Source organism: Colletotrichum tamarilloi (genome assembly GCF_030869305.1).
Source record: "Colletotrichum tamarilloi strain Tom-12 chromosome Unknown Scaffold_7.1, whole genome shotgun sequence".
Taxonomy (NCBI): Eukaryota; Fungi; Ascomycota; class Sordariomycetes; order Glomerellales; family Glomerellaceae; genus Colletotrichum; species Colletotrichum tamarilloi.
In genome coordinates, this window is record NW_026849390.1 from 1,239,773 (window position 1) to 1,265,961 (window position 26,189).

The 26,189-nt window shown below is 52.9% G+C and overlaps 8 protein-coding genes across 8 annotated transcripts; 5 read left to right on the forward strand and 3 right to left on the reverse strand.

Annotated features, from left to right (window-relative positions):
• Positions 1–138: 138 nt before the first annotated feature.
• CTAM01_03335 (uncharacterized protein) lies at positions 139–2,775 on the forward strand (the record flags this gene model as incomplete). Its single annotated transcript, XM_060519371.1, has 1 exon — positions 139–2,775. The coding sequence occupies one exon, from the start codon at positions 139–141 to the stop codon at positions 2,773–2,775; it is 2,637 nt and encodes an 878-aa protein (XP_060386370.1).
• Positions 2,776–9,486: 6,711 nt separating this feature from the next.
• Positions 9,487–12,678, forward strand: CTAM01_03336 (KH domain-containing protein; the record flags this gene model as incomplete). The annotated part of the gene is made up of 6 exons (XM_060519372.1): positions 9,487–9,981; positions 10,041–10,310; positions 10,367–10,828; positions 10,882–11,559; positions 11,613–11,810; positions 11,866–12,678. The coding sequence occupies 6 exons, from the start codon at positions 9,487–9,489 to the stop codon at positions 12,676–12,678; spliced, it is 2,916 nt and encodes a 971-aa protein (XP_060386371.1).
• A 1,288-nt stretch (positions 12,679–13,966) lies between these two features.
• On the reverse strand, positions 13,967–16,026 carry CTAM01_03337 (uncharacterized protein; the record flags this gene model as incomplete). The annotated part of the gene is made up of 2 exons (XM_060519373.1): positions 13,967–15,736; positions 15,787–16,026. The coding sequence occupies 2 exons, from the start codon at positions 16,024–16,026 to the stop codon at positions 13,967–13,969; spliced, it is 2,010 nt and encodes a 669-aa protein (XP_060386372.1).
• A 500-nt stretch (positions 16,027–16,526) lies between these two features.
• On the forward strand, positions 16,527–18,221 carry CTAM01_03338 (uncharacterized protein; the record flags this gene model as incomplete). Its single annotated transcript, XM_060519374.1, has 1 exon — positions 16,527–18,221. The coding sequence occupies one exon, from the start codon at positions 16,527–16,529 to the stop codon at positions 18,219–18,221; it is 1,695 nt and encodes a 564-aa protein (XP_060386373.1).
• Positions 18,222–18,519: 298 nt separating this feature from the next.
• Positions 18,520–19,744, reverse strand: CTAM01_03339 (CT20 family protein; the record flags this gene model as incomplete). The annotated part of the gene is made up of 2 exons (XM_060519375.1): positions 18,520–19,472; positions 19,513–19,744. The coding sequence occupies 2 exons, from the start codon at positions 19,742–19,744 to the stop codon at positions 18,520–18,522; spliced, it is 1,185 nt and encodes a 394-aa protein (XP_060386374.1).
• Positions 19,745–20,255: 511 nt separating this feature from the next.
• CTAM01_03340 (Spc97/Spc98 family protein) lies at positions 20,256–23,167 on the forward strand (the record flags this gene model as incomplete). Its single annotated transcript, XM_060519376.1, has 2 exons — positions 20,256–20,376; positions 20,436–23,167. The coding sequence occupies 2 exons, from the start codon at positions 20,256–20,258 to the stop codon at positions 23,165–23,167; spliced, it is 2,853 nt and encodes a 950-aa protein (XP_060386375.1).
• A 420-nt stretch (positions 23,168–23,587) lies between these two features.
• CTAM01_03341 (DASH complex subunit Ask1) lies at positions 23,588–25,115 on the forward strand (the record flags this gene model as incomplete). The annotated part of the gene is made up of 4 exons (XM_060519377.1): positions 23,588–23,675; positions 23,740–23,846; positions 23,921–24,920; positions 24,991–25,115. 4 exons carry the CDS (start codon positions 23,588–23,590, stop codon positions 25,113–25,115), a joined length of 1,320 nt encoding a protein of 439 aa, XP_060386376.1.
• A 389-nt stretch (positions 25,116–25,504) lies between these two features.
• On the reverse strand, positions 25,505–25,864 carry CTAM01_03342 (uncharacterized protein; the record flags this gene model as incomplete). Its single annotated transcript, XM_060519378.1, has 1 exon — positions 25,505–25,864. One exon carries the CDS (start codon positions 25,862–25,864, stop codon positions 25,505–25,507), a length of 360 nt encoding a protein of 119 aa, XP_060386377.1.
• Between the last annotated feature and the right edge of the window lie 325 nt (positions 25,865–26,189).

A 26,189-nucleotide genomic window follows, 5' to 3' on the forward strand; every position in this document is an offset into this window, starting at 1 on the left:
AGTCTGCTACGCTTCGGGTATAGTCAACAGTGCTGATTCTCACGATATTGGTAGTTCTGTTTGTCTTCTTGAATTCCTTTCTTTTCGCGCTTTCTTGCTTGACTGCGGAGGATTTCCTTGCGCAAATTGCATTTCGCCATGGCTCAAGGCCAGCTCGCATCACTACCGCCGTTGGCAAATGGGACTTTTTCGGGTCTTTCAAGAGATGAGCTACACCAGATACAACAGTACGAGAGAATCGTGCAGTTTCGCGATGCCATTCTTGCTGGCTCGCATTCCAAGATCAAAGTGCCAGCCCAGTTGGCGAGCCAAACATCGACTCCTGCCATAGCATCTTCATCAAACCCTTCTACACCAGCAAAAGAGACGAATGGAAGCACAGCGCAGGTTTATCAAGCTGGGAATCTGCAGTCGTTCGCGACCAACACGCCACAAGCTTCTCTTCCTGGTTTAGGAAACCCGCCCCCTGCTAATGCGAACCTGCCTGCAAGACCGTTCGTTGGCTCTGGCAAAACCGAGATCAATCCTATTTTTCTTCAAAAGTCTGATGATCTCATCAAGGCCGAGATACAGCTCCAGAGGCAACGCCTTGAACGGGCACTTCGCGACGAGGTCGATCAACGTCGGGCTTCTATGAAGGCCTCGGCGCAGTCGGAGCCTCTGGCCGACTTTGACCTCTCCGACGTCCTGTCCAAGGCTCTGACTCTGGTCCAAGCTGCTGCTCCTTCGTCTGTCAATGCTACACTGGCTGCTGCTAACATTTCAGCTGCAAGTGACTCCGTTGATGAGAACTCTTACTATTCTTCCCAAGTCAATTCGCCAGATTCCTCACACCGCAGTTCACGCGGCGGTAACGATGCCGAAGTCACGGCACAAACACAGAAGGCTTCCACCACAGGCCAGCCATTCGAAGATCAGTCGCAAGTACAAGCAAAGCAGAAGACCCAAGCTGGCCTGCAGTCCTCAAGACTCCATGCCTCTGCTACTCATCAGCCACAGGGCCAAGCCTTGAGCTCCAATCCCTCCCAGTCGCGACCAGTTCCAAGCAGACCCGATGCCGCACCCGAATTTTCGCGATACCCGTCGGTAGGAACGACGCAAAGAATGGATATGGGTGATAATACGGGGTTGTCTACATCAGGAGGTGGGAGCGGAAACACCAGTCGTTCTGAGGAGTCAGGCGTTATGGACCTTGACGACAGTGCTGATAGGTCTGTCCCTGCCGCAGGTCAACAGCAACTTAGGGAGTCTATGCTCGCTCGCCAACCCTCGCCTTTGATACAGGTTCGCGCCCACAACATATCCCCCTTAGCGCCCCAGCCCTCCCATGTCTCGCCTCTTGCAATGGCCAGAGGTCAAGCAGCGGATGCTCAAGACTTGACCATCCCTCAAGGAACCACAGCTCAAGTTGCAGCACTACGCAATGAGCCCAATATTATTTCCAGTCCAGATAGCTCGCCGCAAGGGGGTAGAAGCGGGGAGAAGCGGAAGGGGAAGAAGAAGAAGAACGGCAAGCGGGCAGCCAGGCAAGCGCCAGACGAGCCTTACATCAAGCCAGAACCGCGATCGCCGTCTCCGATGAATGCGCCGTCTTTCATTCGGCCACAGAAGCGCCAAAGAAGACAGGGTGACGAGGAGCCTCGTTACGCCCAGCCTGAGCGTCAATTTTCTCGATCATACAGAGAGGAAGGTGCTGCGCCCATGTACGATACGCAAGAGTACCGTTCACGGCCAGCGAGCCAAGCCGCGGCGATTGGTGACTATGGGTATGGAAGAGAGTACATTGAGGAGCCCCGCGTTATCAGCGGCGCCGAGTATGTGCGGCATGTGCCGTCGCCTGGTGTCTATGCTGTTCATGCTGCGCCAAGTGAGGTGTACGCAACATCTCCAGCTAGTGTCGACCGCTACGGTAGGGAACCTGCACGATACTATCGTGATGGTTACGAAGTGACGCGCATGAGCACTCGTCCCATGACAGATCGCGCAAGATCTCGCTCGCCCATCATGAGAGAGAGGGCATCCCCGCTAATGGGACCACCCAAAGCGCCGTCCGGTAGGGTTGTGGTAGACCCCGCTACTGGCCGTCGATACTACGAACCATCGACTGTTGTCCGTCAGTCTGTTGCGCCCTCACCACTGCGACCTGGCGAGCCCGAGGTTATTTACGAAAGAGCACCCATTCGAGCAGAGTCTAGGCGACCAGGCCCACCCCCTCGAGACGACGACGTCCTCTACCAGCGGACCTCGCCAGTGTACGCAGCACCGAGGAGAGTCGTCACACAACCCGAGTACGTTGCAGACCCTCAACGAATCTACAGACAGCGAGAGTATTCTACGAGGCCAATGGCACCCCCGGGCCAAGAATTTATCCCTGCCAGAGGTGATATGGAACAGCGGAGGATTATTGAGGAGGCTCCAAGAGAGTATATGATGCGGGCGACAACAGCCCGCCCTGCGGAGACGGCGGTACGCTATGAGCTTCCGCGAGAGTATGGAAGAGTCCAAAGTGTGAGGCCGGAGCAGATTCCCATCCAGGACTACGCTTCGGCACCCATGCACCCCGACCCCCGTCGGGAGATGGTTCACCCTGGACCTCGGTCCTACAGCGTGCGGCCTGCCGAGCCTCAGGTGCTGCGGCGGGAGTATAGTGCCAGGCCGGTGGAGCAGCAGCCTTACTACGGACAGCCGGTCCCCGCACGGGGCGAGCCGGAAGTGTCATACATTGATCGGCCCGTGTACTACACCGACGAGGCTCCTCGCCCAGTCTATCGATGAAGAACGTCGAGCTTTTGGTCTCGATATGAGACAGGCTTTATTATGCGGTATCGGAATTGGCGGATTACAGGCGTCGGGGAAAGCTGGGAAACAGCCTTCGGAACTCTTCTTAGGGGGGAAGGGTTAAAAGTCTTTATTGATGGGACGGAGTTTCGGCAAAGAACAACCGGATGGAGGGGAATGGTGGTGAATACCTAGTCACTAGCGGTAATTAGCAGCACTGCGTGTACGTTCTATAATCAGCAAAATCCAATTGCAGTCATTCAGTCTATGTCTTTCATCTTCCGGTGATTTGCCCAGTGTGGAACAAGATGAAAATGTCTGTACGAGACATTTGGGAAGAATGAGCGAGGTAGAGATCCAAGAAGGAAACTATCTAGAAAACACGAGACAGCGTCGCATAAGTGACTAGGTCTCGGCGAATAAACCCAAATCGTGAAGAAGTTTATCCTTTGCCTCGTGAGAAAGGTGAAAGAAAGGACGACACTACAACGATTGAGTTTCCCCAGGCAATGGAAAGGTACTGTAGAAAAAGGATGGACTTTGCACAAACGAGCACGGACTTTGGGGCTCTCGGAGCGTCGTCTGTAGATTTCTTTCCGTTTTCCAATTTGCCTCGTCCTTGCTCTTGCTTGTCCTTTGTGATTATGTTTCCGCTCTCAGCACCCGGACTATTGTGTCCGTTCGCTCAAGTCAGGACACAAAAAGTGATGGTCAGCATGAGAGCTATCCTTTTAGGTAGGCTCGAAGGGAGAGGCACAATTCGGTACATAAAGAAGCGGACTTAGGACCCGACAAGTAGGACTCCAGTTGCTTTTTTACCTAAGGGGATATAGCAACACCACGGAGAAGAAACAACGCCCAGCGGGGTTTCTATGAAGTCATTGCGAACCACGCTCAGAGTAATACCTGTCGGGTTTCCCGCGCTTCAAGTTCGTGTTATATGTGGGTGGGGGGTGGGGGGCTCAACGAAGATCTGTATCCGCAGAAGCAACACTGGTGATGACTGTACATGGAGAAAAGGAATACTGTATCCGTACTGCGAAAGATTGGAAAAAAAAAAAAAAAGTCAACCGAAGCATGGAGAGTGGATTCCGCTATATGCGAGACTGAGGCATATTCCCTTTCGTGCCAAAGTTGGGTTGGTCAGAGATCTTCTAGTGAGCGGATCTGACAAAGTCTAAAATTCTGCCGTCCGTCTCTTCCTCTTTTCTCGCAAAGTGCTGTTGGTCAAACATAGATAGACGACCCAGCAAAAGCCGGTTTTGTTTGATTAGCTGCTTTGATAAACTGATAGCGAGGGACGCTTCAGAAGGTGGCAGGGGAAAGAAAGGGAAACATCATCCATGGGAGGGGTCAACACTACCGATGCACACTCTAAACCACGGCCCATTGCCCAACATGCGTCTTCCGGCGGGTCCGGCACACGAACGTGTTCAGCGTCGTAGCCCTTGCATCAGGGTACTGCTCGCTCCGCATGGATAGGTGCAAAGAAAAACGTGTGTGACCGTAGACCAGCGCGCCTCGTCCAGAGAAGGTTTGTCAGTCATATTTCGCCAGCCAGGTTGGCTCCCAGGACGCCCCCCGAGAACACCAGCATGGCTCGTCGTTGCACTTATTTTTCTTGGTCCGAGTGCCGGTGTGTGGAGGAACAGTTCGAGGTTGAAACGTTCATTCCAGGATCATCGATCGACATGTCCCCTTCTCCAGGCTAGACGGCGAGAACGGCGGCTAGTTTGGTGGTTTGGTCAAGGCCGGGTTCGCGTTGCATATCGGCGTTGAAAGGGGCCCAGTCCGACCTCTCATCATAACTGATCAGGTGCTTTTCCAGTGCTAACGTTGGGCGGCACCAGGAACCAACGCACATTCGAGCGGGCGTAGTAACCGTCTTCTGCGAGTCTATTCGCCAGGGGGGACGCACATCTGCAGTCGGCCCTCTGTGGGTAGAGCGCGGGCACCTTCTTTTTTTCGCTGGATGCACATCAAGCAACCACACTCGTGCCAGCGCCTGGTCCTGTTTCCAGGCGACGATACACTTAAAGGCATCTTCCCTGTCTCGGGAACATCATCGAGGGTAAGCGTCTAAGACAGGACCAGGTTTTCTCTGGTCTACGAGGGAAGCCCTAACCCATCGTGGTGGTGTTTGCTTGACATGTGTCAGTTGCCCTCATCAAGCCACGCCGCTGTACATGGCGTTCGAGGTCGTAATGTCCTGTAGTATGTAGTAGTGAAAGAATCACTCCCAGCGATGGTAGAGGGCAACAAGTGAAGCCAATGACTAGTGCCCTGGCCAGGACTACACTGTGAAGTGCCGGCGCGCCGATGTAGCCCTATCAAAGAGCCAAAGAATTGGAGCAGAAGACGACCAATTCTCCGTGACCGTAACTGGCCAGACGACGGCTGTGGTCCGTGGATGAATGGCGTGGTGGGATTCGGGAAGCCTTCGCTCGAGGCTCGAGCTCCCTTACGCCACGCCTAGTATTCGAGACGCAAAGCGGAAGGCGTTGGTCCATGGGTTCAGGGATGTTGGCCAACCTCAAGGCAAAATGCGAAAGTTCAGTTGAAGCTCCAACACGTCGGGGAGTGACCGTTTGGGAAGTCGCGGTGTTCGTTTTGTTGCGCCCGGCCGATTTTCTCTTTCCAGATGGGACTTGCAGCAAGGAAGGGGGTTGCATTCTTGAGTAAAAGCAGTAGTCGATACCAAAATCGTCGGGACTTGAGTCGGGAGCGTGCTGAAGTAACCTATATTTTGTACGGACTACTATCACGAAGATGAAGATTGTTGAAATATGCTGGAAAAGTCAACGTCGTGGGTGGCTCAACGGCGGTCAGAAGTCGCCCGACTAAGCGCTGGTAACACGACTGCCGGCTAGTGAGAAGCCGGGTCTACTTGTCACCGGTTAACAGACCTGCATTGCTCCCGGGTCATATAAGTTGGTGTTCGATGTTGGAGAATGAGGACAATAGGAATCTTTGTCAGCCTCACACCAGACTGCGTTAGGTTCCGCAAGGGTTGCCTTTGGGTTAGGATGCGGCAGAAACGCTGACCACACTGATATCATGACGACGATGACAAGCCAATTAGAACAAGCAACGTCCATAACAACTTGTGCTGGCCTGGTGGTGACTCGAGTCGTAGCCTCCCGCAGATGGTAATGAAAGCTGTGTTTTGCAGTATTCGGTCTGCGGTACTCATGTGCCGTTCTTGGCTTCAAGCTATGCGTGGACATGAAGTTGACAAAGACCTAGGCGTTGGTCGATGATGCATCCCGCAACAACGCGCAGTATATGATGGGACAGGCAGCAGAGATCGACCCATGTTGGCTGTCAGTCGCGCGTGCCCAGCACTAGGAATTCAGGATCGCCTGAGCGAAACGAGGGAGGGTCTCATCGACCGTGGGCGGTGGGCAGTGCAACGCGCTGGCGACTGAAGACTGGGGACTCGAGAGAACGTGAATGTGAGTAGGTGGGGCGTTTGCTAGACCCTAATCAGCCAGACAAAATCCTAGTCTGTGATCGAGCTTCTGACGAAGCTCAAGTAAGTACAGATAGGGAAGTTATCCCATTCTCAGGCCTCTGACCTCAAGGTGAGGAGCCAAGAAACTTGCCTGGCTCAAAAAGCGCTGAAAATGACGCCTGTCCGTCCAATGTTGCTTGCCTCGTTGGTATTTGCATATCTCTCCGGACGAGGAGAAGTACAAGAAGAGTATGTCTCGCTGGGAGGCTCTCGTATGTAGAGCAGCATCTGATAGCCCGCTGTTGGTCTGGGCTCGCCGCTTGACAAGTTCCATTCCTGTGCAGGCACGCCGCACGCCGCTTCTTAGTAGGTGTACCTACGTGAGAGTGGTGGCCAGTGCTGGAGCTGGACTAAGGGCTTGGGTGTTCGGGAGTGGTTGGTGTAGTCGAAAGTGCTTTCCCGCTCATCATCTAGCGACATGTACTTGAAAGTACATCTATATCGGCCGGCCTTCCGAGTACCCGCGGGCCCGTCCAGGTCACGTTTCCCGAGTCCCTTACTAAGGTGATGCGGAAGGAGCGCAGACCAAGGCCTGGGCGTTCCTCTCGAAGCAACAACATACCAGGCCTTTATGAAGCTCCCTTTTCTCAAGCATTTCTGCTCATCCGTTGCGCTTTTTGATTATTGCTCAGTGAGTCGGCCATTGACATGAAAAATGCCTGGCTGCCAGTGGCGGCTTCGGGACCCCTGTTGTCTCCGAGCGGTAGGAGCAATACGTCAGTTGGGGAGTCCCCCTGAGGCTGTGCTTGAGGATGGGGAGATTGCGATATTGACTGCTCGCTCTCCAAATACAAGGTAAGTGAGCTTGTTTGCGTCCAGGGCAAAGTAAGCCCGGTAGGTACCTGGACAGGGTTTGGGAATTAGGGATCTCACCTGAAGGTCAGGTAGACATTCAGAAGACATCACCGGACATCGGACATGGCTTACCGTACACAGACCTGAAGAGATGGCATAGGTAGTTGGACACAGCCTAATTGCTCGTACGCGTACCGGCGGACCAGACTCGGGGCCCTGGATACCTGCAACCGAATGACCTACCTGTCGTAAGCCGCATCTTCGCTCTTCAAGGTTGTTTACGCGTTATTGTCGCTCTACTCTGGTTGTAGAGGATAATTTGCTCGGGTTCCCTCGTTTGCGTTGCGTTACGGGACGGCAGCCCCTAGTCGGAAGCTTCCTCTCGCTCGTGTTAAGAAGGTCTGCACGCATGTCTCTGATATGTGCCTCTGAAATGGTACTCAGCGCGTGGCATGCAGACCGGGTGCGTATGAGAGTAAAGCACACCGTCCATGCATGACGACGGTTTAGTACCCAGCCGAGTAGGGAAGCTTCAATGTTTTAGCTGCCGCAGGATGAACGTGCTTCTCATATTGCAATGTCGCGCTTTCCATCATCAACCACTCAAGACTCCGATGCTTCGCCGGCAACGCACATACCTGGCGAGCTAAGGTAAAGTAGCGGGGGATGGCGGACGGAGGTAAGGAGCCGGGTCGCACCTTGGCATTCCCAATTCCCCAACGCTCGATACATGGGAGACTCGAGTTTTTCGTAGAGATGTTAAGGCACTGAGCAGTTGTTAAGTTTGAAAGTATTGGTATAGTGTAATATTCTGTGGTAATATGAAGTTGCGAGGTGTGATGTTGAACCTGGATTGGGTGCAGAATACGCCTACGCCAGTCTTGAATTTCTGTCGGAATTTCTTAGTCTTGGGTGGTGGAAGAAGGTGGAATGAGGAGAAGTGGAGGATGTGCAAGGAAGCTGAGGCAGGGCTGCACTAACAGACGGGAGGTTCCTTTTCGCAGAAGAGAATGCTCAGAGCTACATCCCGCCGGTTTGGCCGGGCCCCGACGGCATCGGCCCACTCCCGTCAACCTTGACAGTCCCTGCCCTGTCACACACTTTACCACGCCGTGACGACAGCTCAATGGACTGCGGCCGCTATGAGTGAGCGAATCCCAAATGCAAGGGTGTGCCGTGTGTGGGTACATCCTCCAAGGGTGTCACTTTGCTACCTGCCGGAGGTACCTTACCAAGACTTGGTTGAGAATAACTAAGGTAATAAGTACCTGGGGGCCGTTGAGTGCAGGAAGAAACATCACACTCCTCACTCCATGCGTGGCTAGCAAATGGCATGCTGACGGCAACTTGTGAGTTCAAGTATCTCATTCTTTGGTGGTGGTAGCAACCTTGTGCTTCTTCCATTGCCCCTCCATAGACAGTGTTGCTATCCGGAACCTGAGCAGCTTCTACAGCCAAGCTCCCCGAGTAATGGATCCGTACAGTAAGGTAGGTACAGGACACGAAAAGCCCGAGATGAACTGAGTTAAGGGTCTTGCTGGACCCGATCTGCGCTCAATCTATCTTGTGACCGATGTGTGAGGTGATGTGCCCTGGCTGGTGGGCTGTGTGGATGGTTTGGTGGTTTCGCTGGGGGAAAGTTTAGTGGCCCCTCGCCTGAAGGGAATCGAGACTGGCACACTTTCAGTTCAACAGGGGCCCCGTTCAGCGTGTACCACCTCAGTGTCCGGCGTCCGTGGGCCAAAGACAGGGTGGGTATGGGAAGATACCTCGCGTTACCACGACATTAGCGCCGCCGCGGATGTACCTCTGCATGTACCTACGTATTGAGACGGGGAACATCTGGGACTGGAGGAGGGAGGAGCCCTTGTGTCCTGTTAGTGAGAGGGGCCACACACCACTAAAAGTCGAGGAACTGGCTGGTTGGCCGCCAAAGTGGAGCCCTGACCTAGGACTGGGACTGGGACTGGGACGGGGAACTGGGAGTGGCCGGACCACCTTGCCATGGCATGCCATGCCTTGCTTGGTCTGGCCTGGGCCTGCTGCAGTGCGGCCTTGACCACCACGGGCACCTATGACCATCTTTCGCTGCATTCTGAATCTCTCGACTCCTCTTCTCTTGAGTTCTTCCACTCTCACACACCCATCCAACACATCTTCTTCTCTCCAGCAATCTTCTCTCTGCAGACCCTTCACCGAGTCTGAGAGAGAGCTTCGAGAAGCGACACCTCTTCTTTTTTTTTCTTCATCCCCCCTTTTCCTTTTTTCTCCTTTGCCCTGCCCCCCTTCGTGTGTTTCGATACCCTCAATTGTCGTTCGCGGTCCGGTTCTGTGGCCTCCTCCCCTCCCTGTCCCCACGACTGTCTCTGCGAGCTCGCAATATGAACAAACTGGCAAACATGCGTCACTGGTCCGAGAGGATGAGCCCCAACTTTGGAATGGGTCGTCCCAACATGCCCATGAACCCCATGAACCCGAGAAGAGATACAGTTCCTCAACAGGCTGCTTCAATAAGCTCGCCTCAGCCTCTCGATGCTCCAACGCCAATCATTCACTATTCCTTCAATGTGCCATTCGCCTCCGACCTCGCCGGTCCCAACACTGAGGATATCCTTCACGCTACTGACGATGCCGTTTTGCGCTGGACCCACCCCGAGGACGTCGCCGACGACGTCCAGGTTCACGAGCTGCCTGTCCACACCCAGAATCTTGCCAACCTGCGCAAGGTCTGCAAGGACATCACCAATGGCCCTTTCCAGATCGAGGCTCATGTCATCTCAACGACCCCCAAGAATGCAAAGGGGCAGCAGGTCACTACTGTGTGCCTGTCGGGAACTCCGGAAATGGTCAACAAGAGCAGGGAGACGATTTTGAACGACAACCAGACTGTCTTGGTAGGTTTTGCATATACGGATGGGCTTGTTGGGCCGTGGATTAACCCGTGTCAATCTAGCGTTGTACGACTGTTGATGTTGAGGGCCACCTTGTCTGTGACCTGACCGCTGGTGCCTTGAAGCAGCAAGTGACGGACACCTTGGATTACATCTCCAAGTACTGCGGGGTCGACATTTTCTTGCTGGGACCCAAATTGACACCCGTGGTTGATGGCATGACGGGTGATGCCGAGATGCGTGTAGACCAAAGATGGCGAGTAGCCCTCTACGGTGATATTCTCTCCGTCGAGCATGCAAAGGCCCGTGTGCTTATCCAAATTGACACTCTGGTAAGCTTGGCCAATCAACAGCATAATTTTGTCTCACTTCGCTAACCGTATTGAAGCTCGGCCGAGTTGTCGATGCCACCAAGCTTGACCTGTCGATTCACCAGCTTGTGTGCGGCCGCCACCGAAAGAACATCAAGCTCATTGAGTCGTCGACTGGCACTGCCATCTACTTCCCGCCTCCTTTCTCCCAGATGTACCGATACTGCCCGCCTGGAGCAAGCCGCCGTGACCCTACAGACATCTTCATCACGGGCGAGAGCCCTCAGGCCATTGAGCTTGCCAAGCAGAAGCTTCACGAGACCGTTTCCCGCATCCGCTTGTACATGAAGGATGTCACCATTTCGCCGGCCAAAATTGACAGTATCTTGCTTACCCGTCTCGATAAAGTTCGCAAGATCCTTGAAGCCAATGGCACCTACATCTTGTTCCCTCCTCTGGCAAGCCAGCGCAACATGGTTCGTGTCCAGGGAAGCGAAGGATTGCATGTTGAGCGCACCGTCCGCGAGGTCATGGCCTTGGTAAGTAATGCAAGAGAACACGACGAACACCCAAATCTAATGATACTCTACAGGCCGGACAGTTCTACAGCGCAGCATGGTGGATCCAACAGCCCGACAGCCGCCAGCTTCCGAACCCCGCCGACGTCAGAACTATGCTTGGTGATGTTTGTGCCAACTCGGATGCCGATTTATCCTTCGACAAGATGAACTTCTCAATCACCGGTTCTGATGATGCCGTAAAGGCCGCCTTGATGGTCATGTCTGAGATCAAATTCCTTGTCCAGTCCCAGTACCAGATTCGCGTCAAGATTGAACTCGCCAACGAGCACAAGGAATTCGTGAGTGGCAAGAAAAATGGCAAGATTAATAAAATCATGGGTCAGAGCAGTGTACAGATTATATTCGATGGCTTCAACGAGTATAACTTCAACATTGATGTCATGGCTGCCAGCTACGACTCAATGAAGCAGGGGCTCACGCTTGTCGAACAGGAGATGCCTGCTTCCATCTCCTTCCACGTTCCCGATCAGTACCACAAGCGAATTATCGGCATTGGAGGACAGCATATCCAGCGCATCATGAAGAAGCACTCTGTGTTTGTCAAGTTCTCCAACGCCATGGACCGCGGAGGAATGGGCCGTGAGGATGACGACGTGAAGGTCGACAACGTTATTTGCCGCACTCCAGCCAGGAACGCCCAGAATCTCGATGCTGTTAAGAACGAGATTCTGGAAATGGTCGACAGAGCCGTAAGTTGACCATATCAGTACGCTTAATCGCCAAGCTAATCGATTCCCTCTAGGACTCCGAGTATACCTCGCAGATCGTCAATGTTGACCGCCTGTATCATCGTCAGCTCTTGGCTCGTCTCGGCGAGATTGACGAGCTCGAGGGCAAATACAACTGCAAGATTGTGTTCCCTAGCACTGAGCAGGCTAGCGATGAGGTCACTGTGACTGGCCCACAGTGGCAGGTGCCTCATTGCGTCGATGAATTTTTGGTACGCCCACTTGAGACCTTTGCAGTTGGATCTCTCATACTAACACTCTGTCTAGGGCATGGTTCCTGACAACCATGAGTTGGTTCTCACCCGCACCCCTGAGTTCATCAAGTTCCTTGAGTCACCCAGCTTCGCCCACGACCTTGTTCCGAAACTGAAGACGCAGTACGAAGTCGAGGTCACTGTCCATCAGGATGCTGATTCTGAGGATGGCTTGCCGGCTCTCGCCTTGCGCTGGACGTTTACTCGCAACAATGCCGGCGGCCTGCGTGACGCTATCGACTTCCTTCTTGCTCAATTTGCTACTGCTGGCGTTGAGGTGACCATTTTGAAGGGTTCAATCCCCCGGCCCAAGTCCGATTCATTCGAAGACTCGCTTCAGTACTTTGACTCGAAGCTTCTCCAACATGCTCCGGCCACCATCGCCGCCGATTCCCCAACCAAGGCGGCCTTCGAGGGGGAGGTTGCTCGCGAGCGGGGCACGATCTTTGATCGTCTTCGCAAGCCTGGCAGCATGACCTCCATCTCGTCCTTCTTGGACCGCCGCAAGAACAGCTCCCACTCGACCCACGCCAACTTTTTCAAGGGATCTAGCAATGTGTCCAAGTCTTCTCTTATTTCGATCGAATCTACCCGCAGCTTCAATGCGGACAGAAACCCCTGGAACGATAGCGGCGTTAATCTTCCAGACGACGACAACCCATGGGCCCACCGCCCCATTGGGAATGGTTCTGACAAGCTGACCATTCCCCAACCTGGTGACGTTACGCCACGTCACAGCACTCGAGCGTCCGGCGACAGCGGGCGCCCTTCTACGTCTCATTCTACGAATTCTGGATACCCCGGTCCCATCGGACCTTTCCGTTAGATTCCCGTCTTAGAAAATCTACTACGTGCAAAATACCCCGGCTGGATATACCCTGGCGTACAATACCCCCGGAACGTTGCTTCCGATGCATCGGTCGGCCGAAGTTATTGTTTTGCTTGCTTTGCTGCTGTTGCTCTTATCGTACTTTGTTTTACTTGATTTAGTTTCTTAGTCTTGCGGGTTTCGATAGTCGCTATCGCACGTGTTAACGTCCACTCTTTATACCCCCGAAGTCAAAAGGCGGAGGACAAAAAAGAAAAGATACCTTGTTTGCGGTTTGGCTTTGTTTGTTTATGCATTCAGCGCTCCTGGCGACCACGGTCACAGGGGAATCGAAAAAGCGAGAGGTCGAGGGGTCACATGGTTTCGCCCATAACTCGATGTTGATATTTCAGCAGCCAGGTCTCGCAATCCTCTACAGATCTATTCAATATAGGTCAAGCCCCGCACAAGATTTTGTCTCCTGCCGCCAAAGGAGTTGAAAAGTAAGGGCGTGCGAGGTCCTGAGGCCAGCAAGGAGTGTCAATTGGGAAGAGATGGAAATAGGCCGTTATACTCTCAGTGTGTGGGTTGGCTCAGCAAGTCCGCCAGGCGGTGAAAGGGAAAATTGTTATGGCGGCAGCCCGTATGGCGCAAGATTCAGCGGCTGACTGAACTGCAAGCGGGAGATGACGACGGAACCGTATGGATACCTGCAGGCCTTTTTTTAGTTTGACCTTGAAATGCAACGATACCCATGGTCATTCAAACCACTGTTCCTTATTCTGTGTGATGTGTAATTGTTGATGGCAGTTGGAGCTGTGAGGTTATCACTTCAACATAGAGGACCACGAAAGGCGATTTTTGAATCGATGAGTTGCGTTCGACTGGCAAGAAACAGCTGTCACGGTTTAACATTGAGACCAAATGCACAGCCAACGGTTTGGCGAACCCCCTTACTTCCCATGGTACCTTTCTGACGCGAAGTGCTGTTGGCAATGGCGATCTAGGACGTATCTTCAAACATTTTGGGCATCACAGTCGGTCAGTCTCAGCAGATGCTCCCCAGATTGTATATTCCCAAGAATGTTGTACAAATTTTCCCCGTCTTGCAATCTCTCTGTTGCAAGGCTCTATGGTTTACACATGCACGCCGGCATAGGTCCAGACGATAACCCTCCAAAAGCTGTAATCTTACAAGAGTCATGCCCCAATCCCCTTAGCAGGAGACAGCCCCCTCGAACCTCACAACAACTAGATTACCCATGTAGAAGCCTAGTCCCCAGTCTCACAACCATAGAACATCGAATCAAGAAGCAACTGGTCCAACAGAGACCTTTTCCTGCCGCGTCCTCGCCTCCAACTGTGCTTTTTTATCGTGAGACCGCTGGACGCGCCGCTTCTCCGTCTTGAGGCTCGCGAACCGGCCCTTGGCACCGTGCTTGATCTTGGTAATCATGTCAGTCGCCTTGCCCTTGTCTACGTCGTCGGCCGTCAGGGGCTCCTCCTTGAGCCGGAGTTTGTTGAGAAAGTCGAGCTGTCCCTGCGTGGGCGGGCCCTTGCGCCAGCGTTGCCAGCGCTGGACGAATGTGTGAGGGTAGGTTTCCGAGTTGGAGACGTAGTTATCGCTACCGTGGACCGCGTCGGCAAAAGTTGCTGCTTGGAGGAGCTCGCGAGGCGCGGAGTAGGGGGATTTGGCGACGCCTGGGGGCAGCGAGCGGATTTCGACGGCTTGCCACAGGAGCTGCTCCTTGCTTTCATCGTCACTGGTCTTGGTCTGGGCGCCGGCTTTGAATAGTCGAATGTAGGATCCGTTTGGCGCGCAGAGGACGTACTTATCTTGGCCGACTTGGACCCACGCGTACTGACTTATGGCCCGTATGTGTTGCTCGCCAGATGTGTCCTCGATCAGATCAAATACGGAGTCGTAGTCAGTGAAAGTGACCGATCTGGTGGGCGTAGTTGATTGAAGCGCAGGAGTATTAGAATAAGCTTGGTCCTGACGGAGCTTCTCTGCTTCTTTCCTGTCCCTAATCTTCTCCATATCGGCCGTAGTCGCTTCGCTAACCAGCTCGCTCGGATCCAGACCAAAAAGCGTTGGTGTAGTGATGATGCCGGTTTGGAGACTGGAAACCATGTCGATAACATGGCAGTCGGACTTCCCCTTATGTAACCTCATGCCTCTACCGATCATCTGCACCAGAAGGTTACGAGATCGTGTTGGACGAGCAAGAATGACGCAGTCGATGTTTGGGATGTCGGTTCCTTCTGTGAAGACTCCGCAATTCACAAGCACGGGGAACTTCCGATTTCGGAACTCCTCGAGAATCTCGGCTCTCTCGACTTTGTGCGTGTCTCCTGTCACAAACCTTGCGTCGTAGCCGTGTTTGCGGAATGTTTGCGTCAGGCCAGCGACGTGCGCAAGGTCGACGCAAAAGACCAGAGTCGATTTCCGTTCGGATGCCTTGGCCAGCCAGCTCCTCACGGTGATTTCGTTGATCTGGTCCGTATTGACGGCCCTCGATAGTTCTCCCTGCTGGAAATCGCCATTTGCACCGTTCTTGACCCTAGATAAGTCTGCTGTCGATTCCACGGTGGTGAACATGACAGCTGAGAGCCACTTGTCTCCAATCATATCTACATAATCCTTATGATAGACAATCTGGTCAATCGCGGCGCCCAACTTGAGGCCGTCAAATCGAGAAAAAGTGGCGGAAACGCCCACCAAAGACGGCGAGTCCATCTTTTTACTGTCGAGTCCGAAGTGACGCAGTACTCGCATGTAACCTGGTGCTACAATGTGATGCGCCTCATCGACGAGCACGAGCTTGAATCTTTTCGGATCAAACTTGTTGAGTCGGTCCCCGGACGTAAGGCTCTGTAGGCTGGCAATGGTGATGTCTGCGGCGCCAGAAGCATGCATGGAGCCCATCTCGATCTCCACGGTGCTGTCGGGGTATGCATTGGTGCAGTGCCTTGCCGCCTGCTCGACAAGCTCCCTCCTGTGAGCGAGAATGAGGGTCTGCGTGGCAATGGTTTCCCTTGGTTGGATTCTTTCAATTAGCTGGGTGAAGATAACCTGAAGTTGTTAGTTGCCTGTAATCATCAAACGTCATTTCAGGCACTGACCGTTTTGCCACTACCAGTAGCCAGCGAAATCCCTAATCTCTTGTGTCCATCTTTGAGGGACTGTAGCACGGATTGAATACATTCTTCTTGATAGTCTCTCAGCCGTATCCGAGAGCTCGCGAATCGTGCTCCAGCATAGGGAACATGTCTCTCAACGGAGGTTCTGATGAGAATGGGAAGTCTCAATTCATTTACGCTGAAGGAAGGCGTCAAGATTTTCCGTGTGGCAAATGGTATCATGATGTGATGGCCTCCATTCTAGAAGAAGTTAAACATGAAAAAGGACGTTAAAGTAAGGTAATGAGTGTAGTTGGTTGTCGCCGTTGCGGAAACCTGGATGTGCAGGAGAGCAAGGGGCGCGCAATTGCTCCAATCGATTGCCACAAATTATCCCCACACTCCCTAGATAGTACTTTCCTAGATGTACCCGAAGTTTCCTGGTAACACTCACACAGCAATCTTAGGTGCGCGCCTGTTAGAGTCACACAAGGAGGAACCTATGGTCCGCAATGCTGGGAAATCTTCCATCTTACAACACTGAGGCATCGCTCATCTCATATCAACTAAGAGACCTCATGTATCTTCGAGGCAGCCACCGATAGCACACATCAAGCCTGGAACCCAAAACGCAGGACTCGGCTTCTATGAGGCAAAAATTCTTACATGCTGGTGCTCTCATCACAACATGTACGCGACACACCGCCTAGGCCGAATCGTCGACTTCAGATTTTCAGACGAGAATGAGCATGGGGCCAGATCACGACTATTTGCAAAACCAGGACTCAGGAGACCATGACCTTGAGGACCTTGATAAGTCACCACCAAAACGGCAAAAGTTTGAACATCAGGAACAGCATTCTGCATATTCCGTCGCATCATCTGGCGACGATGAAAGTGGCACAGACGAAGGCCTCTCAAAACAAAAGCGACGGGCGCAAGATGAGATCGTGGAACCAGTTCTTAAGCGTCACAAAGGCGTCTTCAACAACAACTACTTGGATCTCTTGAACGGGGATATCCAAGATGTCGTTCATCACGCAGCTTTCGGAGGAGACGATAATCTGCCCCCTTCGCAGATTGGCCTGACAACTTGGACGTCGTACGAGAAGAAGCTCTTCTTCGAGGCTCTCTCGAGACTCGGCAAGGACGACTTACCGGGCATCTCGGCCAAGATCCAGACCAAGAGTGAGATCGAAGTCCGCCAGTATATCCTCCTCCTGCAAGAGGCTGTTGAGGGAAGGGACAAAGAGCAGGACGGAGGCAACAAGCCAATACATCTAGCAGATTACCCTGCAGCCCTCGAGATTAGTCCGCTATGCTGCCACGCGCTCGACCAAGCAGCCGACGCACTTTCGTTCCGTCAAGAACGACACGAGGAGCTCGTCGAACAGAAGAAGTGGGGGGAGTGCTGGAACATCAACCTGGAGCTCGCGAAACGCATCGAAGGCGACCACGGACTGGACAAGGACCCGACCTTCGCGAGCGATCACGGACTGTCTTTCACCGAGGTCCTTCGGGTGAAGAGCTTCCTTCGTCTTCCCGAGCGCATCTTCATGAACGCATCCAATGCAGAGAATAACTGGCAGTACGTTAGCGAGGAACCGCCAACGATCAGAGCAACGGCATTGCAGGATTTCCACTCCCTTCTCGTTTCTGTCACCAAGAAAATTGTCCTCACTACACTTTATATTGCGCAATCCCGGATCCGAGCCAGGAAGCACGTTGAACCATCGACGAGGAATCTGGTCAGGCGCAAGGACGTTGAGGCGGCAGTCGCATCGCTGGGTATGAAGCAGAACAGCAACGAGTTCTGGACAACATGTGCACGGAGGTTACGACTTCACATCTGCGATGACGATGCCGAAGATGTTAGGGACGACGAGGATGAGGAGCCAATGCCATATGACCGCGTGGAAAGCGTCTTGCGCAGGGAAGTGGATACCGAGCATCCGAGCCAGAGCTTCCCGACACCCCAGATCAAATTCGAGAAAGACGAAATGTCGGACTCGGCAGATGATGAGGACTCCGTCTTGGAAGAATCGAGTGATGAGGCACCTGCAATCATGGACGACGCAGAACGCGAGGCCGTCGAGGAGGCTAACGAGGTACTCGTCTACTCCGCGTACGACTTCCCCGAGACACATCGCACGAGAGAAGCCTTGAAGAATAGGATCAGGAACGAGCTGGCGCAGGAAGCGTATGCAGAGGCCGAAGATGCAAAGGCGAGCCGCGAGTACGAGTCGGACATGTGGCGGCTCCTGCAGCGACAACCCCCCGAGCCGTTCGTCAAGACGCAGACCACAGAGCCCACTAAGCAAGTAGCCAGGGCTGTGGAAGATGTGTACGATGTCGGGCGGAGATGGAGGGAGAAGTTGACGTATCACAGCGAGTGGGAAATGCTCGGCACGTCTCAGTTTCAGGACAAGAAAGCATGATCCCGGGTTTGGTCGTTGAGTTTGGTTCCTGTTCTTGATACCCATGGATTTGGATTTATCTACTTTTTGTTCTTCTTATTCCAAGACCATCGTCCCATGCTATCTTATGCTAGTGAGTGAGACAATAACACGAGGCGTGTCTGATTACAATGTTCGTACCCAGTGAAGCATTCGTGAAGTCGCATATCGCGGCGGGTATCTTTATTCCACTAGGTCTGTCTTTATGGACAGCCGCCAGCCTGTTTGCTGTGGCGGGTGGGACTACAGTCGACTTTAGCTAATGCATCCGACCTCGTTGCTAACGTCCCCGACCCCGTCCTCTACCTCGGCCTCTGCCTCTGCCACGACCTCGGGCAGCACCTCTTGTCGAACGCGATACTGGGGTCCCGCTATCTTCGGCGCTCTCCTCTTCCTCCTCGTCTCCATCATCGGAGTCTCCAGAGCCGCCAGAGTCACCGGCATCACCAGAGCCACTACCATCGCCAGAATTGCTCCCATCACCTTCCTCTTCCTCGTCGCCGTCGTCTCCATCTTCTCCGTCTTCAGCCTCATTGCGATCATCTTGCTCTTCTTCGTCCGAGTCGGACCCGTCCTCATCCCCGCCCGAGTTTTCGTCATCATCGTTGTCATCTTCCGAGTTCGTCGAGTCGGCCTTTTCAGCCTTGCCAGCTTTCCCGCCCTTCTTGGGTTTCTCTGCCTTCGCCGGCTTCCCGGACTTCTTTGGCTTTTCAGGCTCTTCGACCTTCTCAGCTTTCTCGGCTTTAGCCTTGCCGGCAGCCCTCTTCTGACTCCTGGCCACCCGCGCCGATTTTGGAGGCGGCGACGCAGTGTCTGTGCCAGCATCTTCGGTATCCTCGACGGTGCTGGCGCGAGTCTTGGTCACTGTGGAGGCGCGCTTTCGCCGCCTGGTGTTTCCGCCAGCGTTGCTACCGCCGGGAGAGGGCGGTGGTGGTGTAAGCTCGAATTCGGGTGGTGAGGTTGGAGGCTCACTAGCATCGGCAAGGCGACGCTCCATCATCATATCGTCAAACTCGTCGTATGGAAGAGTGAACTCCTTGAATCGGTCGTCATAGTTGTCATCTTCTTGGGCGTCGTAGAAGTCTTCTCGCTGGTCGATCGTCTTAAGGTCGTACAAGGTGCGCAGCTTCGTCCAGATATGGGGGATACGTGTGTGGGTGTAAAAGTCGGGGTCAATTCCGTGATTCCGCAAGTGCTCGCTGATAGCAATCATCCTGAAGTGTTTGTGCATGCCTACGATTTGACTGTCAGATTCAATTGGGATTGCTAGTACCGATGAACTGGCCTGCTGGTTTCCACCGGATAACTCCTTTGTAAAGAGATGAGAGTTGGTCGTCGGTCCACAGATTGTTTGGCCACTCATCCGCAGAAGGCTTGATCGGAGGCGCGCTCGCCACGGGAGTATCTGCAGCAGGTGTATCGACATCCATGGCATCTTCATCGCGAGCTGGCGTTGGCGTTGCGACAGCAGACACACTGCTGCGCACCTTCTTTTTGGGAGGCATGGCAGCGAGGGCCAGCGGCGTGGATTTACAGAGAATGCTCTTCCTGTATTCTGGCGCGTGTATATGTGGTGCTCGATGATGATATGGAGGAAGTAAGGCTGTCGTTCAGATGCTTCGGTACATGTTGAAAAAAGAAGCTTCGGAGGATGAGAGCTCTAGCGGGTTGAGGCATTGAGAGCTCTCGATTGGTTCCACCTGCTTTCCCGCGTCGCAGGGTAGGTACCTTTTGAGTCTTAGGCTCTTCAGCCGCCAGGAGCCAAACCTGCGGGGATGATCGGAATCGGGCAGAGACATGCAGGGGTCGTGCTCAGCAGGTTGTGCTTGAATGTGACGCGCCAGATCGCGTCGCGGGGCCCCTAGCTGCTCATTTAGCTTTATCCCTAAACGTGCCTGGGAGAAACGTCATATCGAACCTGAATCCTCAGAGATGCAATGTCACTGATTGCAGGCTTTGCGCCCCATATCCGTCTACGCCAATGTTCCACATCGCAATATCACCGTCGGCACAACCATGTTCGAGGAAGATGACCTTTCAAACGTCTTCGCGATTCCAGACTTCCGGAAGCCGTCCAAATTGCTAAATGACCAATTGCCAAGGGCCGACACTGGCTTCTTTGCTCTCGACCTGACAGGTAGAGCCTCTCGAACCCAAGATGATCTTAGTCGTCATACTGACCTACTTCATGTTCAGCCCCAGAGTTGCCTTCTTCATGCAGTCCTCCCGATCCTCAGCCCAGCGAACTCTTCACACTCCCTGCCATAGACCCTGCACCGCAGCAGGAGGAGTCGAACACGGACCAGATCCCCGATTTTACGTTTGAAGAGCCCACAGCAGAGGAAGAGGCAGAAGTGGCCGACTTCTGGTTGGAATTTGACAAGCCCGCCGCGAAGCTACCAGACTACAAGACTTGGGAAGGCTTCCAATCTCCCGACATTCCCTCGAAAAAGCCGTTGTTCATAACTGAGGCTGGGCCTGGGGCATTTGATGCCTTGATTGGGCTTCAAGAGGATCCTCTACGTATTGGAAGTGCTGACTTCACCGTGGTGGAAGCTGGGACATATTGCAATGCGCTTCTAGCTTTGGCTCTGGGAAGAGACTCAGTGTTCTTCTCCTGGCAAGACGAGCATGAAGCCTTCAAGCCAGCCTTACCCCAGATCAGGATACCAGCATATTCGGGTAAGGCTGTCCAGGAAGTTCAGCGTTCGTGTCTTAGGTGTGGCAATACATATCGTCAACTTCGCAAGTTTGTCGACAGCACGTATTTGAAGAACCCGACTCCATGCCGCGTTGCTTTGGCGAGCGCTGTGGACAAGGCCCTGTTGGTTATCCAAAGCAGTGTCGCCTTGCATCACCAACACCCACGGTCGATTCTCCAAGTTCAATCGCTCGTCGCGCACATATACACTACTTTGCGCCAGTTTGAGTCCTTGGTGTCAAAGATACGACGAGATCATCTAGATGAAGATGTTTTCGTCATTGTATTCCAGCAGGCTCAATCTGCTGAGTACGCCGAGACCCATCTCAGAGATATGATGCGAGAAGTCCTCCGGCGAGTATCAAAACCCTGGATTGAGCTTGTCGAAGAGTGGATCGGCACACGGCGTGAACTTGGCGTGCCTCTGAGCAAACACGAAGTTGGAAGACAAAAGGGCTTCATCAAGGTGGAATCCGAAACCTACATGGACGATTTCGGTGACGAGGTCGACGAGGTCGATTTCCGTCTTGATACTGAGCGAATACCTAGCTTTATGCCGGAAGATGTTGTCAAATCTCTATTCGAGGTTGGACGAAATCTTCGTTTCATAAGGTCAAATCATCCCGGACACCCTTTGTCACAAGAGAGCACTATTTCTTCAAGTCGACCCCCGACAGTTGAGTGGCTTTTTGATTGGGACTCGGTCGTGCAGTTGGAGGATAGGATCCGATCATATGAAAGTGCGGTTCTTGAAGCCATCAAGAACTTTTCTCTGCAGGGATCAGTCGAAACAGCGGCACCAGCTTGGCCGATTGGAAACTCAGCGACCTATCAATTGCAGCTGTTTGGTCTAGACGAGAATCAGCTACAAAGCAAATTGGCTTTATCTATTCAGGACTTCGCTAAACCGATTGCCGACTCGACGTCCGAAGACCTGCTAGGCATCATCATTAGGGATCGCTTGTCTGATGTTACGACCGAAATCGCCAGTGCAGGCACTGATTTTACACCGCATTGGTCACTGCTTCCGATCCTCTCCTTCGGGTCCATCATATCTGCGCAATCTAGAGTCGTGGGCAGGGAAAGTCTGAAACTGCTCTTCACATCCCACAACTTGCGCGAGCATCTGAAGCTTCAGAAAGAGTTCCACTTGTTGGGTAACGGATTCTTCTGCAGCCGCCTCTCCCATGCCCTATTCGACCCAGATCTCGAGACGGCAGAGAGACAGTCTGGTGTTGCTCACCAAGGCGGAGTCATGGGATTACGATTAAGCGGTAGGGACACTTGGCCACCCGCCAGTTCTGAACTACGCTTGGCCCTGATGGGAGTATTAACGGAAAGTTATGAGGGATCGCTGCACGAAGATTCAAGACCTCGAGATGGCGAAAAGAACGAACTCCCCGGGGATCTTAGTTTCGGAGTCCGGAGTCTCTCAAATGAGGAAATCGACAAATGCATGGATCCTACGGGACTAGAGGCCTTGGACTTTCTCCGGCTATCCTATAAGTCACCTGCAGCTTTAGGGGCTATTATCGCCCCCGTTATTCTGGTGCAGTATGACCGAATTTTCAAACTGCTACTTCGGGTGCTGCGGATGCAATATACTGTCAATCGTATCTTCCGCGATGTCACGGCTAGGGAGTCGGGCTGGCAGGATGTCGATGACGTATCTATTCGCTTCTGCTTCGAAGCTCGTCACTTTGTATCCAGCCTCAGTTCCTACATCTTCGATATTGGCATCGGAATGCCGTGGCAGGCATTCGAGAAACTACTGAGCCAAATTGAGATGGATCTCAGGGCCGAAGACCAGAGCACAGTCTCTACCTCAGTCCTTAGCCCTGATCGCCTGAGGGAACACCATTCTCAAGTGCTTGATCGAATCATGCTTGCACTACTCTTGCGCAAGCGGCAACAGCCTGTGCTCAAGCTTCTCGACGACATTTTCCGGGTCGTGTTGAAGTTCGCCCAATACTCGAGACTCCAAAACGAAGGGCGGAAATCTCGTGGTCAAGGTGACGCTACCGCCAAGGGCCTATACAAGATGTTTAAGCGGAATGTCGAGGTTTTCTTGGCGGTTTGCAAGGGCCTGAGTGAAAAAGGAGATTACGGAACGAAGGATACAGCTGGAGAGAAGCTGTCCTCAGGAAGAGTTGACGCACTAGAGGGAAACCCCATAGCTCAGCTTGTACTGAAGCTAGACATGTCTGGCTACTACTCTAAGGCATGATCGTTTGATGAGGAACGGTTGGACTATTGATGAACAGATAAGATACCCCAGGCGTTAGATCAATAATTAGCCACCATGTTGGAGTTCCATCATTTTCGCTTACAGTATCTATTATATCACCCTGTAACAATGATCCAAATAAGGGAACCGGTGCATTGAGATCTGATAGCAAAGACTTGGGATGACAAGCGGCCCCGAAGCGGAACATGGACGGGACAGGAGGCTAAGGTAGCCTGCCCCGCCAAAGTGATGCCCCGGCTCCGAACCCCCTGGCAGTGCCCCGCATCGCGTATCCCACCTGCCCGCGTTTGTTGATTTACTTCCCTCCTTTGGACGAAAGAAATCGTGCACTTGAACAAAACAAACTGAGCTCTCTTATTGCGACCCTCAAGCTCAACAATCGCCGAACAAGCTAGCACCATGGCTCGTCCCGGCCCCTCCGCACGGAATCTCACTCTCACAGAAGAGTTGGAGAAGTTAGAGCAGTCTATCACCTTGACTCTCCAGGGTAAGTACACCGCATCGAAGAGAACTTGGCCTATCCATTTCAAATCGGCTAACCGTTCCCTAAGAAATCGACCACAACTTTAGCAAGGCGCACCGTATCGTAACCACGAATATCTTGCCCATTGTAGAGCAATATGGCGAGCATTCGCGAAACGTTTGGGATGCTTCGAAGGTGTGTTGCGCTTATTTCTGTGACATTCTCATACTTTGGCACTCCAGCATCGCTAATACACAGCGAACCTGCAGTTCTGGAAACAATTCTTCGAGGCCTCGGCCAACGTTTCCCTCTCCGGTTACGAAGAGAACGCCAACAATGGCAATGATGAAACCGGCGCAACTGAAGAGGAGTCGACCGTTCAAGAAGATACATCCGTCGACTATACCCGCACACCCCAACAACAACGCACCGAAGGCGAAGACATGACCATAGTTTCGACCGCCGACTCTACTTTCCGTGCAGACGATTCCGTACTCGATGACAATGACCTCACTGGCAGCACACCCCGGCCACCTAAAACAAAGACGATGAAGCCGCAGTTCTCAAACCTCGAATCCCCCTACGAGACACTCAAGCGCGAGCTGAAAGGCGAGCCACCTGCACCGCACGAGGAGGACGAGGAGAACGAGGATCTTGGGCTCGAGGAGGACTCAACTGTCCTCTTTGCGCAGCACACGGCCCGTCTTCCAGACATGTCCATGACACCACGCTCCTCGTTCGCGCCGCCGCAACAGCAGCAGAGCCACAAGGACCCTCTCATGCACCGCATGCTTGATAAGACGTTCCGCATCCAGGCTACGCCGCACAAGGGTCCCACTTACCGCGTCTCGCCGCTGAAGCGCGATGACAAGAACAAGGAGAAGGAAAACGTACCTGCATGGCAGCAGGACTCGCCCATGTCCTCGCCGGTCATGGCCGTTCCAAAGCTACGTAGCGAGGCCTTCATGTCTCCTATCAAGAGCAATGCCCGACAGCGTCTTGCTGCCGCGACTGCATCTGCGGGACCGCGAACCCCGGGCGTGAGTGTGCAAACCCCAGGTGGTGCGAGGAAGACCAAGGACGTGTTTGCTACCAAAGGCAACTACGATGACGATACGACTACGGATCTCGGTGCCAAGTTTGATAAGCAAAGGTACGAGATCGACTGGGAAAGCGATAGTGACGAGGACCATGGGCTGTATGGCGGTATGAGTCCGCCCAAGACCATCCAGTTTGCGCTTCCGCCGTCGAAACTGCTTCAGACCCCTGGTGAGTGGCCTTTTGTTTAATAAATGCAAGCTCTGCAGTGATCGATCCGTTTACTGACAAAATATACTAGCTCGCGAGGCCAGCAAGCGCATTGTGGACGATATTCTACTTACGGCTGGCGCCGAGCCGGAAAGCTCAGAGTATAGTCCTACGATGGTCAAGATGAACGAGGACATTCTCAATGAAAGTTTTTGATCCTATTTGAGAATATATAAGGCTACCTTACTGATAGACAAGATACCCTGAGTAACATTCATGGAACTCTTTGATTCTGATCCTTTCCGAGGATATTTGCTCCCATCAATCTAAGCATAAACCGGTATGATACGTGTTGCTTCGGACATTTGCCATGTTGTAGACGTCGAAGAACGTAAGAAATATTTTAACCCAGAAAGACCCCATCTGAATGGCTTATTCCAGCGCGACCGTCTAAAATGTAAGAAACCAACTCCCAAAACTCCTGTAAGTCCCATCATACAAGCATGGCGGCGGCACCATTTCCTTCTCCCGCCGCCGCATTCCATTTCAGTATTTTCTCATGTTTCCGTATATTCAATGGTTCTGCTCTTGCCAAGACGGCTCTTTTACAAGTCGGTGCGGATAGAGGAGGGCCAGTATGCAGCCTGCGAGTACATGATTTGCGTATTCGCGTCCTCGGCGGCCCGTTGGCGGGCAATCAGGGATGAAGACTTTTTAGATGATGATGATGATGATGATCTTGCCGAGCCGGCGGAGTGCTTGTTCAGTTTGCTCTTGAGGAGGGACATGGAGCTGCCGAAGCTTGACATTGAGGCGGCGTCTGCCTCCTTTTGATAGGGGGATGAGGAGGAGGCGGAAGAAGAAGAAGAGGCCTTTGAACCCTCTTGTATCGCGGAGAGGAGAGCGTAGCTGTGGCGGGTGTCGCCGGTAATGGAGCTGGAGAAGGTGGAGTGCATTCCGGACATGGCTGCTTTGATTGTTTGGGTTTGTGATGGTTCGGAGGAGGGTTTAATGGTGGGTGGTTTTGTTCGGATAAAGCCTCGGAATAGAATAGGTGATCTTGGTATCAAGATGGGGGAAGTAGTGTTCGATTGTCTGATTGATTCTGAATTGTTTTGATGTTGATGAGGATGATCCAGAAAGACAAACCTGAGGATGAAGATGGAAAAGTCTCTTACTTATACCAAGTCGATTCCATAGTTTTGAAATTCAAGACCTGAGAGTACGGTACTTTCCATGACTTACACACTTTGGGACTATGGACTTGAGATGTGGGTACGCATCTTGCTG